The sequence below is a fragment of the Miniopterus natalensis genome, chromosome 3 (assembly GCF_054644295.1).
Source record: "Miniopterus natalensis isolate mMinNat1 chromosome 3, mMinNat1.hap1, whole genome shotgun sequence".
Taxonomy (NCBI): Eukaryota; Metazoa; Chordata; class Mammalia; order Chiroptera; family Miniopteridae; genus Miniopterus; species Miniopterus natalensis.
In genome coordinates, this window is record NC_142083.1 from 95,742,334 (window position 1) to 95,762,844 (window position 20,511).

The 20,511-nt window shown below is 45.6% G+C and overlaps 1 protein-coding gene across 1 annotated transcript in view; it reads right to left on the reverse strand.

Moving 5' to 3' along the window:
• GTF3C1 (general transcription factor IIIC subunit 1) overlaps nucleotides 1-20,511 on the reverse strand; it is a 68,692-nt gene that overhangs the window by 34,600 nt on the left and 13,581 nt on the right. The window contains 7 exon segments of the mRNA XM_016216232.2: nucleotides 1,764-1,917; nucleotides 3,001-3,137; nucleotides 5,734-5,948; nucleotides 6,495-6,810; nucleotides 7,867-7,982; nucleotides 9,555-9,722; nucleotides 18,190-18,313. Coding sequence (XP_016071718.2) covers nucleotides 1,764-1,917; nucleotides 3,001-3,137; nucleotides 5,734-5,948; nucleotides 6,495-6,810; nucleotides 7,867-7,982; nucleotides 9,555-9,722; nucleotides 18,190-18,313 — 1,230 coding nt within the window.

Below are 20,511 nucleotides of genomic sequence, written 5' to 3' on the forward strand. Positions count from 1 at the left end.
GGAAATTGTGCTGTGAATATTTTCGTGCTCATCTGCATAATTTTAAAAACATAAAAAGACCATCAAGAGTGCTGATGTTGCTAAAGGTGGGCAAGTGCTCATGAAACATTGATCACAGGCAACTGAAGAGGTAGAAAAATTGTTGATTATTTGGATAAGGGGAAAGCAGTTAGCCAGTGACAGCATTTCGGAGGCAACAATAAGTGGAAAAGTGAAAACGCTGCATGCTGACCTCCTGAAAGACACTCCTATAGGAGTGCTGAAAGTGACTGGTTTAAGGCCAGTAGGGGTGGTGCGGTACATTTAAGAAGTGTTTGTTTATAGATTAATCAGTACATTAGACAGTACTGTATATAAGATAGGGTAAAACAGGGAATCATTTGGGGGTCTGGGCCGGATTAATTCTATTTGCATTATTTCTAATGGGGAAAAATGATTTGTTTTTCAAACAAATCGCTTCTCCAACAGCCTTCCAGAATGAATTAAGTTCCAGGACCGAGATTCCAATATACTTGTAGCAAGAGGCCCCCAGGACTGGGCACCTTCATCTTTGGGTACTCACAGCACTTACTCCCCATCCCCACCCCTGGTCCACTCCCTCCAGTACTGCCTGGTGTCTACAGGGGATACCTTTGACAGATTGCCCCTCCCCACTCTTAGATGGGGTAAGGTTTTCTTGCCCTCAATTCATGCTCCGACAGGGCTGCCCATATGAAAGACCTGCTTTGTGAAGACCAACAAAAATTAGGTGTTGCAGCTGATGGGCTGGTGCTTTTGTCCTTCAACGAGAGATGTCAGCACAAGGACCTCCTGCCACTGCTCAAGGGGACAAGTGGCAGGCTGGCTGGGGATGGGAGAGGAACAAGGTCAAGGGCACTCACAGCAGACATAAAAATTGATGAATGCTGCCAACTTGTAATGGTAGAAAATGTGTTTCTGAAGTCATTTTTTGTACTGCTCTGTGTTTTTCAAATTTCAAATGTCTCAATAAATAAGATAAAGTAAAAAACAGAAATGACCTTGCCAGCTTATTAAGAAAACAAAACATCAAAGCAGACCTAGCTCTCTTATGGCAGAGATTTAAAGTGCAGACAGAAAAAAAAAGATCAGGAAATTACAAGCGACTATCCTGGCAGCACCATTCCCTTTGGTCCCAGTGCCCAGCTGGGCTCTCAAATTATTCTGACCCTGAAAAATTTATGCCTAAGAATACGTGTAAATTCACTGAGCTACAGTTGCTATGGGAATAGCCCCAAACTTTAAATTTTACAGAAACAGATAAATTGAGAAAGAGAGATACTTTGCTCCCCACTGGATGACCCCAGCAGTGCACGCTAATTGAGTCACAGCCATCGTTTCCTCTGGGATATATTTCCTCAGATCTCTGTGGAAAACATTCTTGCTGCTTAGTCTAAATTTTCCACCTCCTAAGTGTTGCTTAATTACTCCCCATGCTACTCTGTGGACCATCAGCATGCCTCACTTGCCCTCCTCTCTTCCAAGGCTTGCTGCAGGGCTGGACTCTTACCTTGGGCAGCACATGCTGTTCTAAGATCCAAGCACGTTATTTCTCTCTTTTGTTTGCAGCTTCCACAGAAAGTTGGGATGATCCCTGTTCCCCAAATTAGGAGGTATAACGGTAAATCCCAAGTTACTGACAACAAAGGAATGACTGAGATATAACAAGGATATGAGAAGCTAGACAAGAAAACATCCAGCAGCACCCAGGTGGCTCTGTGGGCATCAGGAGAGCCCATGGTTACCTTCTTTTTGATGCCATCCTGAATAACCGTAGTCCGATACAGTCTCAGGAGACCTTCCTCAGACAGGTTCCGCACCAGGCGGATAATGGACTTCTTACAGCACTTGGTGGACACCCCTTCTTGCTTCTCCTGATCCATGATCATTTTCTGAATCCTGTGGTATCACGAAACAGGCACTTAATATTTCCAACCTCAACATGGAAGGCCTTTCTCAACCCAGGCCACTAAGACATGCCTAATGGCATCCAGCAGAAACTAGGGAAGAATTAAAGGGGGTTTCACTATTGAAAGGTTGACTTACTGAGATTTAAGATCATCTCTCTTTGGGATAAATAGTTAGCAAAAGACAAGCCACCATTCTCAACAGCTTCACATTCTGAGCTTTTCACGAGGAACTCAAGAGATTACATGATCTGTGACAATGATGTCAGGGGAACAGAGTCATGATGGCAACCTGTCTTGACGAAGTCTCTATGCCAATTTTACACCCAGCAAGGAATGTTCCAGCTTACCACTGTCAACAGACACCCTCAGATCTGAAGCTCTTTGATTCCCCTCCTCATACACCTTACTCTCTAGATCTTACTGACTCACTATGGTAATGTTTCTAGAACACCAATGGGAATGGCAGGGACAGTAGGGACACTAGCAACATTTGGCCAAACCCCTCACTGCACCAAAGAGGGGAGCTCACAGTAGTATCTGCAGGTGGCGTCCCCATTGCCTAGAGAAGTCACGTCCTTGACTCAAGTGCCTTTTACGCTGGGTGCTGCAGACACCATGAAGACGCAGCCCAGGAGGTGGAAGTAACAGTGGGTCAGAAGGACCAAACCAGAGTGCAGAGCCGCTACATGAACAGAGGCACCCACACACAGAAGTTCTACTTGTGCCTTTTGTTCTTGCTTTCTTGTAAGATTTTAGCCCATGTTATTACCTGCCTAAGTTTCTTCTTACCCTTTCGCTGCCACGAAATTTCCAAGGCAGGCAAAAGGCACATGCAGTTTCCCCAGGACTTCTATTTCATGCTCAATCACCTCCCCTGTCCAGTGTGCTGATATTCCTCAATTTCTACACTTGGCAAATCATGAGAGCAAGCTCTAAATCCTTTCTACTACAAAGGGATACTATGATCTGTACAGGGAGGGGAGATTCAAATGGTTCTCGGCCACTTCTGCACTTGTGATGACTAACTGGTATGAGATTTATCATTTGTGTAAGACGACACACCACTCCTTACGTGAATAAGCTCTCGATTAAGCGGAGGTTGGTGACGGCTTCTATGATCAGATTCCTGCGTTTCAGCAGTCGGTAAGTTTCGTGGGGTTTGTCTTGGCCTGGGCCGTGCTTCCCGGTCTTCTGGGAACTGCTACTCTCCTAGAACAAGGATGAAAAGCACAAGAATACAAGGGGCTCAGCACAGTTTGGGGGACAGATACCACTCCTGCGGGTGCACTTTCCCTCTTTCTGGAATTTCTATGCCCATGTTTCAAGAGGGAAGCCAAGAGGATTATTTCCCCGAGGATTCCACCACCCCACTATTTCAATGCTTTGAAATGACAAAGGCATCTGCCAGCAGACAATCGTGGAACTTGATGAAGATCAGCTGGGTTCAGAACAGAACTCAGAGGATGTACTGCAGCACCTCCTGAGCAGCAGAAAGCGTTTGCTCCATTTCCTCTCGGTTCTTCCCCAAGAAACTGGCATACTGAGCACAGCTCCGTGCCAGTCACTGTATTAGCATTTTTTTTCATCCAAAACTCTCAACAACCTTATTATTGCAACTCCCACTTTATAGAATAGAAAACCAGGGCTCAGCGAGGTGAAGTAACCATCCAGGGTCATGGAGCGTGAATGCGCTGAATGCAAGCCAGGACAAGTTACATCCCAGGGGCTTCCTACTCCAAATCCAGGAAGCCATGGGAAATCTCTTTGCGAATAAAGGACAGAAGCAGAGGCCGGCTTCTGAGTTCAGAACAGGCTGGCCTAGGAGAATTAGGATGAGTGGCGAGGGAAAGATGAAGGGAGATGCAGAAAGATCAGTGTTCTTCTTATCCCTGCCAAAACGCCCACTTCTCTCTTCATGGCTCCTTTCTGTCCTCTAGGAGCCTAAAGGAACTTGGTTCCATCAGCTCTCTCAGATCAAATATTGTACAACCAAAATGGACACCCACCATGAAAGAAAATCCAATTCTAACATATTCCTTGCACACCACTTGGCACAAATCAGCACCACACAGCAGCTGAGGGTCTATTCTCCTGGATGCTGCCTCGCTCAGAGTGGCACTTTCAGGAGACTGAGAATGTGCTCAAGGAGACTGCTCATGTCGGGGTCACAACAGATCGCTTCCCTGCCTTCTGCTGGAGCTCCGGGGAGGCACAGTTCTTTCATTCAGGCATATAGAAAGGCTCGAGGGGCGACAGATTCAAAGATTCAAGAGGGGGCCCAAGAGTCGCAGAAAGACCTTTGTTCTTTCTTGCATTTCAGAGCAAACATTTGGAGAAGCACATGAGTAAATATGGCCACTTTGCTGGAGCGAACTGAAAACATGCTTTGCTAAGGGACCTATGGGTAGTATATGCCTCTCTACTCAGCAAGTATAAAAAAGGACGAGATCCTGCCATTATTTTGGGAACAAATTCCTAAAAGGAAGAGAAAGAGCTGAGCTATGAAGCAAGCAACAGGAGTTCTAGGACCTGGAGGGAGACACGTGGGCCTGATGAGAAGGCAGGAGGAGGGAGGAAGGCAGGTGAACCCTGGGAACCTGCTGGGATCCACCTGCATGCAAACCTAGGTTCTTCAGTCAGAGACAATACCAGTCATGACTTGATGGTGAGGAGTTACGGAATCCAACGAATAGGAAAGGGTCAAAAGGTGTTAGAAAAATCCAGAAAACCTTTCCCGTCCCACACCCACCCCTTCTGCAATAGGGAGAGCAACAGCACAAGCCTCCATACAGAAAGGGGGTGGAACTACACACAGGTGGGTTTTAATCCTCACGGTGTCATGAACTGAGCAGGCACCTCACCCAGTCCCTAGAGCCCCCACTGTCCTCCTCCTGGACCAGAGCCGATATTTGTCTCACAGGGCTGTTGTGAGGCCAGAACAAATGAGGAGGGGCAGCATCCAAAGCCGCCTGGATCACAGGTCTGTTCTGGGCTGAGTGCCTCCTCATCTGACCCTGTGCTTCTAACATGTAGGAGGTGCCACCAGTATCTGAAGCACTTTTAGGTGACAGAGGACAGTGAACTGAATCATATAATGAGAATGGGGTCCCTGTGTCAAATATCTTTTAATCTGTCCAATTACATTGATGAAAAAGCATTGGTTTGATTGTACTGTGTCTTTAACCCTATGACATATAACAGTATCTGGCCCGAATGCACCAATATAGTTTTATTTTCATTACATCTACTTTATCGTTTATCTCCTTTTATGGTGATGATACTGGCCTCTTGTCTAAAGCAGTTTCTCAACCCTGGCACTGCTGACATTTTGGGCTGGATAAGTCTCTATTGTGGCCTGTCCTGCACATTCTGGGATATGTAACAGCATCCCTGGCCTCCACCTACTAGATGCCAGCAGCACTCTCTCCCCACACTTGTGACAATTAAAAGTATATCCAGACACTGTCAAGTGTTTCCTGGGGTGCAAAATTGGGCCAAAGTGAAAATTGCTGATCTAAATTGGCCATGTACATTTTCCCTCCAAAACAAATTTAACTAAAAAAAGTAAGTTGTTGGAAATTTAACAACTCTAGATAATAGTGCAGGTGATTTGTGGGAGGGTGCAAGGCTGCGTGCAGGTGGTATGTAAATGAGCACTGTGTCACTCCCCAGAGCACCAGTTGGTATCTGACGCTTTTTGATTTTGTTGTTGTGATTCTTAAGCACAGAACTTACAAGGCTGATGGCCACCTGCTGCAGGCTGGTTTCTGGAGAAAATGCACCCTCGCTGTGGGAACGCACTCACCTTTGGGTTTTCAAGCCTGATCTCTTCGATCACAGCAATGTCGCCACAGTTACTATCCAGGCAGTGGGAGCCAAAGGCCACATTGGGGTCTGAGGAGCTGCTGGTGTCCAGGAGGCTGTCTCCACCGACAGAGCTCCGGCAGGCTTTCTCCTCAGCAGCTCCTGGGGAGGTTGATGGCTGCTTCTTCAGTGGGTGCAGGTTTACTTTCCAGCCACCTGGAGGGCAAAAGTAAAAAGAATGAACTGTGGCCACATCAAGAGGAGAGCGAGGGGGGCATTTATGTTCGGTAGCCAGAACAGACCCACATAGACTAAAGGATTCTGTGTGCTTGGTTTAAAGACGAGGGCGGTGGACCAAGCAAGCAGTGCGGTACCCCTCTCTTAGCTGGATACCAGATTTGCAAATCTGTCATCAGCACCACCCTCCACACATTAAAAATAACTAAAACTTCTGTAAGTCTTCTATAACTAAACTAAAAACCTGAGGCATTCTTAGGTTGTTGGAAGGAAGGGATTGAGGGAGCTTATGGAATTCCATTCCTTTAATAGTGAAAACACAAAAAAACATTTGCCAAGGAGCCAGGAGACAGACCACATGCTCGTCTCCTGTAAACTTATGATGTAATGTATGTGACACCAACAGGTCCTGAACTAGGACAGCACTAAGGACATTCTCAGATGTCTGCTGGACTGAATCGCCTGTTTTATGAAGAAAGCCAAGGCAAGGCGGGACTGCCGGCAGCTCAGACTGAGCACCCTTACCCTTGGTGGGGGTGGAGTGATGAGGCTGGGTCCCGAGGCTGATGCTCGAGGAGGTTCTCATGTCTGCTTGGGGTCCTCTGCCTCTCCTTCTGCTGCCGCTGCTGCTGCCCTCCTCCTCACTGTCCGACTCAGAGAGGAACGCGTCCTCTCCTTCGGGCAGGAGGGACTCCTCTGGCACCGAGGCCAAGCTCACTGTGGTCAGCAGCTCGCTCCGGGCTTTCTCCCTTTCATACTGCCGGCTTAAGTCGCTCTCCTCCGCAAACGCACAGGAGATGTACTTGGTGGTCCGCTGCCGCCCTTCGTCTTCCATGAATCCCTGGGAAGATGAGATGTGTTTAATCACATTCAAAAGAGGGCGCTGTAACACACAGGTGTTCAGGCGTCTATTTCCCGATCATGCCTGCACTCGCTCGCATCTCCTCCATCTCACTGCTTGGCCCCAGGTCAGCCCTATCGAAGCTTCCTCACACGTCTTCCTACCTCGCCATCCCTCAGGTCCTGCGTCCACAGGCCTGTTGGAGGCAGTTTTTTCAGTTGCAATCCTGAATGTGTGTCTCCTCTACCAGACTGGGAGCTCCTTGAGGGCAGGGTCCTAATGTGATCTTCCACATGTCCCCAGTGCCTGGCTCAGGACTAGGCCCCAAAGAAATGGCTAGTAAGCAATGAATGTTTTCTACGTAAAGTTCTATGGTTTCGAACTGTTACCACAGACTGGTGAGCCAGGGTCTGGGGGTCACTGGGCCCATTCAGCCACTGCCATGGGGACTGATGATGAGGTCATCACCAATCCACTCTCACTCCATCTTCTAGGACAGGGGAGAGGGGGTCTCCCAGGGCCCTTCATGTTAGAAAGAGTAGCATTTTTTATATACCAACCACATGCTAAGGACAGTGTCAAGTGTCCTGTAATCATTAGCTTGACTCTAATACTACCTTCTAGTAAAATGGCCAAAAAACTCACAAGAAGAGAGTGAGGCATAAAGGGCTGAGAAAGGAGGACACTGAACATGCATGGTTAGCCAGCTCACTGTCCCCAGGAGCCAGACAAGTAACATAAAAGAGAGGGAGGGCCAGGTGGGCCCGTGCAGCCTGGAGAGCACCCGTTTTGTCTGCAGGAGTGGTTGGACGCTGTGTTGCTGCAGCTGGTGCCCCACACAGGAAGTGGGGATGCTCCCTGTGCTGCTACATCTCCTGCTGACTTTTCAATGCTGACAACTCCTTCAGTTTTTGAGAAGTGAAAACCAACAAAGACCAGTGTTTGGCCCCCGGGCAGCCATTTGCCGCCTCGTTTTCTGACCCGCTAAGACATTCCTTCACAATCACACTGTGTGCACATCCAGCCCGTGAATCATGCGAGGACTCATGATGTTACCTTGACAACGTTGAATCTCTGAAGAAGACGACACAGCATTCTTGCTTCCAGCTTTCCCACATTCATGGCCACTCGGATTTCAGCTTGGGAAATTCCTTTCGTGCCTCTGCGCTCAACTGTGTGAAACAATATACTTGAATCCCAACCTCTGTACAGGAGCCATTCTGCACAAGTCAATTCCCACCCACCTTTTTAAAGCAGGCATTTCAGTGCAGTGAAACTAACAAACAAAATAAAATAAATGCCTCCTCTCTCCCCTCCCAAGACTCTCTGAGCACCACCACTAAGAGCCAGTTTTTAAGTGCTCACCATCTAAATGTCAAGTGATCAACTACTGATCTAAGTTCCCGCAGCAGGAAGTAAGTTCTTTCTCATGAATGGACTTTTTCAGATAAATGAAATGAACCCTTTTAAAAAGCATCCAAAGAGTTTTTAATTAAGAACTTTAAAATTTTCCATCTTTCTCGGTAGACTCAGAAGCACTGTGGACACCGATTACTGCACTGTCCTGTCATAGCTGTCAGTCAGCAAGGACTATGGAAGGAATAGTGCTATGTGGTCCCAACTAAATGACCAGCAGGTGGCTGTGCTTTAGCTCTTTCTCACCTAGTTTGTCGGCTCCTGCCCGGTCACATGGTCGCTGCCCAGTGCTATTACTGTGTCTCTAAGAAGCCCTTCTAAATTTACTGGGCTACTGGAGACTGGCAACTCCAGGAAGGAGCCTGGTAGGAGCTGGGGTGAAGGGCTAGGAGTCCCTCCAGTAAAATATTCGCACTGCAGGGCAGACTTCCTGGCAAAGCTTTTTGCTCAGAAATATCTTCCCCTTTATTTTTTGACTGATCACACACCTGAGGCCAGGAAAAACCAATCTGGATAAAGGAGGTTTTGCTGTGTCATGCATGTAGAAAAAGAAACATCAGAATGAAAAGCGGTGACCAGGATGTGTCCCCACACTGGACTAGCAACATGCTAACGGTGGGGATGAAAGGGTTCAGGGTGGCTTTTCCCAAACGTTCTGAGAAAGCCATGCTGAGAGGTGTTAACTGTTGATAAAAACTGCCACACGGCCCTCCAAAAATGCTGTGACTTGCCAGTGTACCTGCAGCTGAATTGGTTCTCCTGCAGTAACCTCACCTTTTACTGTTCCTCTCCCCACAGGGACCTACAGCCACACCTTCTATGATGGGTCACTGCTCTTACATGGATTTTAGGGGGTCTAGAGGAAAGCTGAGGAGTGAGGGTAGACAGATTTTCCCCCTTTATCACTGGAATTCTCTGCCTACAGTGACTCCAGACCAGTTTTAGAAGATGGTAGGTGGCTCTCAAACCTTCAAGTAATAACACTAATTAGCTAATGTTTTTAGCACTTCCTATGGACCAGGCACCACACCATGTTTTAATCCTGGTCCTCATCTAGTCCTCACTACGTGCTATGGTGGAAATTATCCCCATTTTGCAGATGAGGGAACTGAGGCTCGGAGACTTTGTTAAAGTCGTAAGAGCCAACAAGTGACAGAGCAAGGATCCAAATGCAAATCTGGTCCAAAAGCCTATACCCTTCAAGGGAACCACGGTGCTTCTTGCTGTGCTACAGCCTCAAGGGCGGAGCCCTCTTTTGACACATGGGCAAAATGTTCCTCGCCGCCAGCACTCAGGAGCTGCACGTGAGGTGTGAGGATAGGACCTACTGAGTTCGTAGGTCTGCGTGAGCATATCCCGCTCGTACACGATGTCCACGGGGGGCACTGCCTTGGAGACGACTTCCTCATCGTCGTCGTCGTCCTGGTCGTGGTCGTCCTCGAGCCTCCGTCTAAACTCCTTCAGCAGCTTCAGGCAGCGCACCATGACGTCGGTCCCTGGGAACACAGGCACGTTTCCAGCATGAGTGAAACAGTGTCAGGGGCAGGTGGGCGGCGGCTTCAGCAGAGAGAGGCCCAGAGAAGGGTGAGACACAGCACTGAGTTGGAAACTTTTAAAACTGCACGTCCTGGGGTAGAAGACCTGAAAATTTACTCCATAAAACTGCTTTTTGTTTTTAACCTAATTAGTGAACAAAGAAATGCAAATAAAAGGAATAATTAAGTGCCCGGTTAGTTCTCTTAAACAAACAGAGCCCTCTGCTTGAGGTAAGCTCCAGGCCTGTCTGTTCAGATTGTTGCCCCAGCCCCCAGAACAGTGTCTGGCACAGTACTCAGGACAGCACCCGGCACACAAGTAATGCTCAATAAGCAGTGATTGACCCTGCCTTTACCATTGCTAAAAACCTTGGCAAAACACAGCTTTTGAGGATCAAGAGCCATGTCTAATCACCCAGGCTGAAAATGTCAGGAGACTGATTGGGGCCTTTAATTCAGTTTCACTGCATTTATTCTGTGTTGGGCGCAGACCACACAGAGATAAATAAGAAATGGTCCCTGCCCCTGCAAAGGGTAGCATCTGAGACAGAGGCCAGGGAGCGCAGGACAGCGAATTGAGTTCTGGCTCTATCCTGCGTAAGCTGCTCACTTCTTTGAGCCTCAGGCTCCTCATCTATACACCAGGGATCATTCTAACAGCAGGGTTAGACTAACCCGGGGTAAGGACTGAACGGGAAATGCGTGGAAGTGCTGAGAATGCGAGCTGGCGAGGTGACCACTGAGAAGCAAGCTAGAGTGCTCAGGGCTTTACTGGCAGCGTGCTCTGGGCTGGTGAATGAGAAAGAGGCAGGATGGGGCTGGCAAGGGAAGGGAGAGGGAAGGTGACATTTGGGTGGGGTATTAAAGGATACATGAGAATTGTCTAGGCAGAAGAGCTCAGGCATTCCAGGGAGGACACCAGCAAAGGCACAGAGGTGTGAAAGACAGGCCCATGTGGGAAAGTGGTGTTTTTTATCTTATTATTATTTATCTTAATTATTGATAGTAATTACTCTTCATTTTCTAGTCAGTGTCCTTTAATCAGCTTTGTCACTTTTAACTTAAAGATTTCATGCTGTTTTTGACTGTTTCCCCCCAGCACCATTAATGTTCTAGGCTTTAAACTTTCCTGACCGCCCTTTCTGTTGTTTCTCTGTTTATGCCCACCCTTTACCCTTCTGGGTTTCTAATCTTCATTCTTCCTAATTCCAGTTTTCTGATCTCAAAGCACTTTTAAACATTTATTTTATTGTACTTTAATCCTTCTTAATATGGCTCATTCATCTTTTTTCTTAGCTTGTATATTTTAATCTAACTATAATATTTTAAATGTCCCCTTTTGTCATTTTAATGATCTTAATTTAGTTTGTGGTACCATTACGTGTTTCTTCATTTAACTTTTTATTTTTAACAGCTTTATTGGAATATAATTCACGTACCATATAATTCACCCATTATTTAAAATTAAATTTATTGGGGTGATATTGGTTAATAGGATCATATAGGTTTCAGTGTGTAATTCACCCATTAAAAGTGTGCAAGTCAATGGTTATTTAGTATGTTCACAAGTATGTGCACCTGTCACCAATTTTAGGTCATCATCATCATCTCAAACCCTTTAGCTATTGCCCCTCTGTGCCCCCACCCTAAATGCTAAGTATTTGCTAATCTACTTCTCGATTCCCTATACTGGACTTTCCCATAAATGGAATCATTCCATAATGGCCTGTTATGACTGGCTTTTCTCCATTGAATGGTCTTGGCCTTCTTGTTGAAAATTAGTTGACCACAAATGTGTGGGTTAATTTCTGGACTTTCGAGTCTATTCCATTGATATCTATGTCTATCCTTGTACCAGTACTACGCCGTTTTGATTACTGTTGCTTTGCATAAATTTTGAAATTGGGAAGTGTGGGTCCTCCTATCTGATTCTTTTTTTCCAGAGTGTTAGCTTTCTGGGTCCCTTGCAATTCCACATTAATTTTAGAATTAGCTTGTCAATTTCTACAAACCAGTCAGCTGGGATTCTGATAGGAAAAGAGTTGAATCTTGTGGACGAAAAAGGGGCCACATACTAAACCTGACAAGCTCAGGGGAGACCTGCATGGCGGCCTTACACACTCAGAGAACTAGAGTAACCACATAGGAAGGTCTGAAATTAAATTTTTTTAACTAAAAGCAGTTTATGGGGGGTAGTCATGGCCTAGGCTAGTATTTTTCTCTAACAAAGGTCAATGTTTACCTTAACTGAGCCTGTTGTCTTTTTTGCATCTTCTGTAACACACCTGATAATATACCTTTGGAATAGCAAAGAAATTTCCTTTTTTCCGGATCCCTCAAAGCACAACCACTGCACTAGAGCAGAGACCACAAATCCCCTCACTGTTGTCATGATCATGTTAATTGCTGACTGTTATCCTATACCACCCACCCATATAAAGGGAGTACGTGTCTATTCCTTTTACTTTTTATCCAATCCCAGAGATGTCTTGCTTTGCTTTCTCCCGGCTCCTTAATCTATCACCAATGAATTTCACGTAATCCCCTTATACCTCCTTCTTTGACTGTAATGTAAAAAATAAGGTGCAAAACTCCCATTCTCTGGAGCATTCTCTCAATAATTGCTTCCCGGCAATTGTTGACAGTTGGGCTCAAATAAACTGGCAAAAATCTCCACAGGTCTGAATGTCTCTTACATTGACACCTTGAGATTTTGCTTCCCAGAACTGTCATCAGTTTGGCTCAAACTCATAAACGTTCTTACAGGTTTGGACGTTTCTTTGACGACCTTCTGATCAGTTTGGGGAGTACTGCCATCTCAATGTTAAGTCTTCTAATCCATGAACACAGACTGTTTTCCCATTTACTTAGATCTTAAATTTCTGTCAACAATGTTTAATAGGTTTCATTTTGTACTTCTTTTGGTAAATTTATTCTTAAGTATGTGGACGAAAAGGGGCCACATGCAAGCCTGATGAGCTCAGGGAGGCCTGTGTGGCAGCCTTGCAAACTGAGACCTAAAGTAACCACAAAGGATGGTCTGAAGTTAAAACTTTTTAAATAAAGAGCAGTTTATGGTGCGTAGTCATGTCCTAGGCCAGTATCTTCCCTGCCAAAGGTTAGTCTTTGTCCTAACTAAGCCTGTCTATTGTCTTTTTGCCTCTACAATAACATATCATTAGAATGTCAATGTAATTTTCCTTTTTCCAGACCCCTCAAAGCACAGGCACCGCTCTGTGGAGACCACAAACCCCCCACATTGTTACTGAGTTGTTGACTATCCCACACCCACCTACTATGAGAAGTGTGTCTATCATTTTTTTTATCCAATCCCCAGGTTCCCCCGCTTTGCTTCCTCCTGCCTCCCTTATCTATCACCAGTGGATTTCATGTAACCCACTTACGTCTCCTCCTTTGATGGTAATGCATAAAACAAGGTGCAAAACTGCCATTCTCCAGAGCATTATCTCAATCCATTGAGATTCTGCTTCCTGGTGTGAATTGGTAGTTTGGCTCAAATACTCACAAAAATTCTTCATGGGTTTGATGTTTCTTACGTTAACAAATGTTTTATTTTTTTAAATGCTATTGTTTTCTTAATTTCATTTCTGGGTTGTTCCTTTACCAGTGTATAGAAATACAACTGATTTTTGTATATTCCTCTTGTTTTCTGCAAATCTTGTTGAACTGGATTAATTTTTTTAAGAATCTCAGGGTAACAGCTGTGGGAAGAGTCCACATCATAAACAGCCCCCCCCCCCACCCCCATCCTCTGCAAAGCTCACTGCCTGGTCACTGAACCTGGAAAACCTGCTCAAAGGACTGCCTCAGGCATCAGTCACAGGAAGCTCCACTTCTGTCAGCTGTTTCCAACTGTGATCCTTTTCTGGGTGATAACAAAGTTAACTTCCATTTCTCTTCCCTCCTTTTCTCAGCACAATTTAATAAACACAGAATGACCGGTAAACAATCGAAGAATCCAAATTTACAAAACAGATCAGTTCAGGTTGATTGTTTTCATTACCAAGGTTTTTTGGCTTTTTGCAAAACAGATCACTGTAGCTTTCTGTAATGCATTTGAAATAGCCTAAGTCCAAGCTCTTTGTTTATGGACTTTTAGAAACAACTCATATATATCCAGGCACACCTGTAAATTTACATCAAGTAATATATCATCTTTTTTTATTATTTAAGTCCTGTCTACTCCATAATGCCTTAGAGGGAATGTTTTATGTTAATTTTGCCAACTGGGACTACAAAGCTCAAGGCAAAAAAAGAGTAACACTGCATTCATCCCTTGTCTCCTGCACAGGAAAGTAACTGAAGTGGCACCTAATTAAATTAGATTTGCTGAACATTTACTTAGCATCTACTGTTTCAAGCAGACACTGCACAGGCATTAAAGATAGTTAAGTATGAGAGGTGTGTGGCCACCACCCTCAAGGAGCTCACAACCTAGTGTGACCTGGGATGTGAGGGGACTGCTGATGATGAGTCGGAGCAGCTGAGAGGTGGGTGACAAGGTTACCATGGGAATGAGATGAGCCTCCTGAATGGTCAGAATGAGCTCACTGTGCATGTGACAATCTAAAAATTCTGATTGTCATTGTCTTGGGTGCCTGCTCTCTTATTCCTACGTAAGGAGCTGAAGCCATCACTCTCCTTAGTACTCAGGCTGTGTTCTGAGTGACCCTCCTTTTTGGAGGGCTCATCTTCCCAGCACTACACTTCAAGGTTAACTAGGACCACTCACTGTGTGACAGCCCCTTTGAGCATGGACAAACCTTCAAGGTTTGGCGGATGACATACCAGAGTGAAGACAGTTGTGGGTTCTGTAGCGGGAAGCAGGGTGCCCTTGATAAATGGGGAAGGTGGGCCCATGGAAAGCAGGCAGTACCTCTCTGCTTTGCCAACTGCTATTAAAGAAATGTAGTTCAATGTTGCTTAATTTGATTTTTACAGAGAAGTTGAAAGGCTGACCTTTTAGGTAAAATTTCTGATTTTTAAATGCCAGAAACCAATTCAATTAAGACAAACACTGTGAGCCACACAAAATACATTGCTGAATATGGCCTACGGGCCACCAGCTTATGGCCCCTGCTCTGTGTACACTGTCTCCTGGAAGACCACGGCACTCTGGAAAGTTGTATTATTACCCCCAGGTAATCCCAAGGAGAAAACAGAGGTATAGAGAGGCCATTACGCCAACAGGAAATGGCAGAAGGAGAATTCTAGCCCAGGGATGTCTTACATCCAAGCGGCTAGTTTGAGCTTCCAGGGACTTTAAGCCTGGTGGAAGCTTTGCTCCATGGCTGCCTGCCCAACAAGAAAGGTTCTTTAACGGCATTTCCTTCTTAGCTTCTCTATTTATTAAATACAAAATTTCTCGTGTTTATTTTTAATGCCTTTGTTGCGACAGGCCAGGAAGTAAAAATGATAAGCTACTTTAAGCATTCAGATAATCATACTTCTAAGGCAAATGCTGGGGAATCCTCTAACAGTTAAGTCCCAGCACACCTTTCGGTTTCTGGACCCTTTTGTCCCTGCCACGGACCGAGCACTATTTCCTAGTTTCCTGTCCACTTAAAGGCTGGTGCCGCCCACTCTTTCCCGAGAAAAGTGACTAGAGTCACTCAACCAGTCACACATCTCCTCGGAACTGAAGGGACTGCTCTAGAAGGGCTCCCTATCTCTGAGGCGCTCCTTCCTTTGTCCATACACCTGTTGTATTGTAATATCTGTTACCAACTCCTCAGCGAGACTTTTCTCAGACACAGGGAAGCCAGGCAGGGTGAGCAGTGATTCCACTAAGGGAGGAAATAAAGTAAGGAACAGAGTTCCCTCAGACTGGTATTTCCATCACTCCGCAAACATGAACGCCTACCTCCTGCAGGCAGAGCTACGTGTTGGGTCTGTCCTCACTGAACATATTCTCCTAAGCTGCGGTGACAAAGCCAGTTTCCACAGGACACTTTCTATGTTCAAGCCTGTGCAAGCACACAGGCCCTAAGCTTTTTGTTCTTATATGCCTTTTGGTTTCCCTTGGAATTAATCACTTCGGTATTTTTTTCTCCACATTTGCTTGGTTTCCTATGTACCTGCCATTAAATCCAAGCTCAGACTCTGACAAAGTACAACTTCCACTAGACACACTTGCATGCACTAAGCATGGACTTTGCATGACTGCCATCCCTCCTGGGATCACCTGAACAGGCTACTCTCAGAGCCTGTCACCATGGTTTCCCTTTGTCATCTCCCCAGGGCTTTTCATGAGCTGCTGCTTCCTGGACCAGTGTTCTCCTGCCTCTTGGCTTCCAGAGGGCACGGAGATGGGAGGGGCAGTGTTTCAGATCTGCATTGTGAAATGCCCTTAGCCTCGCACCTGGTCAATGACAAAACTGAACAACACACTGTGGACTGGAAGTCTATTTCCTTCAGAATATTGATGGCCTTGCTCCAAGGTCTCCCAGTGTCAGTAACCATTGGGCAGTCTGATGTCTCCTCCCTGAAGACTCTTTTAAGTCAGATTTCTGAAGTCTCAGGGTGATAGACCTTGGTGTGGGGTTCTTCCCATTCATTGCGCTAGGCACCTGACAGGTCTTTTGATCCAGAACCTTTGTCCTTTAGATCTGGAAGAATTTCTTGTGCCATTTCTCATCCTCTCCTCCCCTCCACTCCCCCTGCACATACTCCCTCCCTCCCTCTCTGGAGCCCCTGTGGTGTGCATGTTAATTGCGTCTTTTGGGCTCAGCCTCCTTTTTTCAACTTAGCTCTCTTATTTCTTATTTCTTTTGAGTTTCTGTTCTTTCTCGAAGATTTTCTCAACTTTATCTTACCATCTTCCCTTCCACTACATCTTTTATTGCAACAGTCATGTTTCTTTTATTTCTAAGAGCTCTTTTTTATTTTCTGCATGTCCCTTCTTTATACCCTCTTGCTAGGATTTCATGGATGCAATCTCTTCTTTAGGATTCTTTTTTAAAAAAAGTTTTCTTCTCCTCAGTTTGTTTCCATTTCCTAAGTTTGTTTGCTTCTCTTACATTCATACTACAGTTTTCCTCAAATGTTGAGTGAAGCACTAGAATGCTGCCCCAAACCCGTGTTTCAGGCATTTGGAGGATGAGGAGGCGGGAGAGGCTGTCACTGAGTGGGCTTCTGTGAAGGGTGGGCAGGCAGGGGCCAGCTATTTTGATGGAAAACCTCCAAATTTCATTATCTAGATGACTTTTCTCTTGGACTGGTCAGCTTCTGCGGATAAGAGGCTTCTGGCCTCTGACCTAGGGGACTGTAGGTCTGGCTGTTCTAGGAGCCAAACTGGAATGGACTCTCACCTTTTAGTGTACAGAGACTGTCACTTGTCACCCAACCCCCGCTTTCAGCACAGTGCCGTTTCTAGTTGGGTCTCATCTCTGTGAGTCTAGAATCCCTCTGGCGCATCTTCTCTTGGGAGAAACCAGACCTGTGTCCCTGTGGGAAAGGGTTCCTTCTTGGCTGTGCACAGGATGGGAGGGGGCCCGGGGTACATATGGCTTTTCACAGACTACTGACCAATTCTCCTGTCTCCGACTCCATCCATGCCTGTGCTTTCAAAGGTACCAGAATCTCCAAATTTTCAGTTGATTTCCGGTTTTGAGGTGTCAATTCCTGGCTATTGCCCTTATCAAGCATTTAGCTTTCCCAGTCCACTCAGTCAGTTACCATTTGTCCATCTGCCTTTGAGCACCAAAATGTTGTTGATGACTCTCTATTGCCATATCCTGTCCTCTTCTTTTTGTACTTGTGGGCTTACTCCTTTTACGTCTCTTACCATCCCTAGAGTGGGATTTGGGAAGAATGTACCATCTTTTACTGAAAGCTCTGACCCTCAGCTTTTTTGGTTAATCAGGAGAGGTGAACAGCATGGGACAAAAATCAGGAATAGAGAAAAATAAAGGACTAGTGAAGATTTTAAAGTTTTATAGGCCATTGCCCTTAGTTTGACTTTTCTAGAAGATTTAATCCTACCTCTCCTGCTTGTGGATTGCTCAACCTTATGTAAGTTACTCAGCATCTCTATTTGTCTCATATGTAAAATGGTGACACTACCCGGATAATGTGATCACTCGGCACAGTGGGCACAGTGCACTTCAGTGGCTTAGTGCAAAAAGGACAAGATGAACTGGTTCTTTGAACACCATGACTTTGAGATGTTAGACGGACAGCCACATAGAGATGTTTGCTGGAAGTTAGAATTATTTTCATTTGGCAGACATTTCCTGCGCACTTTTTATATAGAAGATCCTAAGCCAGGCACAGAGGAATAGAGCTGAAAAGACAGGTGAAGTCATCCCACAGCAGGCAGACATGATCAGAGTGACAGCTGGAGCTTAGAAGGGCAGAGTGAAGGCCATCTGTGCAGCCCAGGGAAAAGAGCAGAGACTGCTTTTACCTTTCTTTGTCTTAAAAGGTCCACATTCAGGGTGAATCTCTTGTAAGGGAAGAGACACCACCTTCGCCAGACCAGCACTCAGCATGTACTGGTATAGACGCTTAAATGTCCTCTCGCACAGTCCCTGCCAAAACAAAATTTAAAGCTACTGTTAGGTACAAGAAAGGTGTCGAAAACTAAAGAATCATGTAAACGAATATGAGTTCGAGACCTGAGTTAATGAGTTAAGTTATCATCTTCAATGAGTACACACTGGTGGTATGAATGAGGAAAGACTGCTAAGCTACACTGTCAAGGGAAGAAAACCGGTCCGGAGCAATATGCTAACAAGTCCACCTTTTGATTACAAGACAGGGAAAGAGGTTTTCCTAGAGATCCTGCAAGGGGTGAGAATGATGCACAGGGAAGTAGACAAGGGAGGCTTCACTGTATACCTTTTCGAACTGTTTTGATTCTAATCAAGTAAGCATATTAATCATTAACACACACACACACACACACACACCTCCCACAGGCAGTGGAATATATAGAAAAAAATATTAAAAACATTCTTTAAATTTTAGTCTATCTGTGCAGTTTCATCATTCACCCCTCCCTTGTTTCCACAAGGGGATACAACCAAAATGACCGCAAGCGCATCTGAACTGCAGGGGTTACCAGCAACCAGCCTCCAGTACTGGCTATATCTTTTCATATCAAAGGAATTTACTTGCCAACACTGAAAAGTGAGACGAAGTGGATTTTTTATATAAAAATCCACATTCTGGCTTCTCTTGAAAAACAAAATCTGCCAATAAATCCTAGGACTGTGTTCATGGCAGCAGCCACTGGGAGCTGAGGACAGCTGCTCCCTCCAGATAGGCACACCGGTCTCCATGGTGCCAGAGCCTTCACGCTCTCACGCGGCCTTTGCACAGTGAGGTTGAAGGTCAGTTTCCATTTATCACCAATTTTGTGCTGCTTTTCTCTTATGACAGTTAAGAATAATATTAAATATTTCTTGAATCCATACTGATATCAACCCATACTTCTCCACCTGACCTGTCTGGCTCATTTAATTTGCCCTCCCTGCCACTGCTGGCATTTGATTTTGCTTACCTGATAGTGAGGTAAGTTACCACTGTTGGAAGTTATGGACTGAACAACAGGAGGCACTCATGACTAAGAGTTGTTAGTCAGGTCTTACAGGTTTCCTCTTACACTCTGGGAGACAGAGAGGAGGCGAATGTCTGTGGGCTGCTGCTGCCACACATGTGAAATGAGCTCTCAGACTAGCCAGCACTCTAGCTGTTGGATGGCAGAACGTATGGTTATCAAAGAAATACAGATGACTTGCATACAGCTCATTCAAACGCACTGGCTTGGAAATGGCATCTATCGTTAATCTAGCCTTCCCTCTAGCATCGTGGAAAGGCCCTTTGGAAACTCATCCATCAAACCCCAGCCTTCAACATATGGTCCTGAGCCCTGGCCCATAGTAAGATGTAGTCCTTCCTTCTGGGGAGCTGCCATTCAGAACTCACACAATCTGCCCAGCAAAAAGAGAAAGACACAATAGGAGCCCCATCCCCACCCCCGCCCAAAGTTAACATCTATAGTTAACTTCATCTACCTCATCTACAGGACAAGTATTCACTAAATCCTGAAAAGGTCATTCTGACCTCTATTTCCAGCTGCTAAGTGAATATCCCAGAAGATTCTCATACTCAATAAATCCTAAAATCAAATTTATCTCATCCTCACCCAAACTTGTTCCTCTTTCTGTACTCAACTTTATGCATATATTCATTCACAACTATTTGCTGAGTCTTTACTGTGGGCCAGACACCCTCCTCATGGTGGTGGGCTCAGCAGTGAAGACACGGTCCCTAGTCTCATGAGCGGGCCCTCAAGTTCCTGAGTGGTGCTCATCCACACCAAACAAGACTCCTTCACTCAGCTCTACATCCTAGCTTCAGTCACTCACCAAGTCTTGCTAGTGTCACTTCCAAAATGTCTCCCAGACATTTCCAGCCAGTCACCCACTGGGCCTGAGGCAAGAGCATCTACCTCACTGTCCCATTTCCCATCTCTTTTCGGTCCATCAGTTCATTTCCTGAACCCTCTTCTTTTCTGACTGATCCACTTCTAAACTGCTACCAGCACTTTATCAGGCTGAAGGCTAAAGTTCCAAGTCTTCTGTCTGGTACTCAAGACATTCCTTACGTGGCCCCAATTCTCCCTCCCAGCTGACCTCTAAAAGTCCCACAGCTCCTATAGCCCTATACCTTTGCGCAAGCCATTCTCCCGCACCTGAAATGCCATTTCTCCCTCACCTGAAAC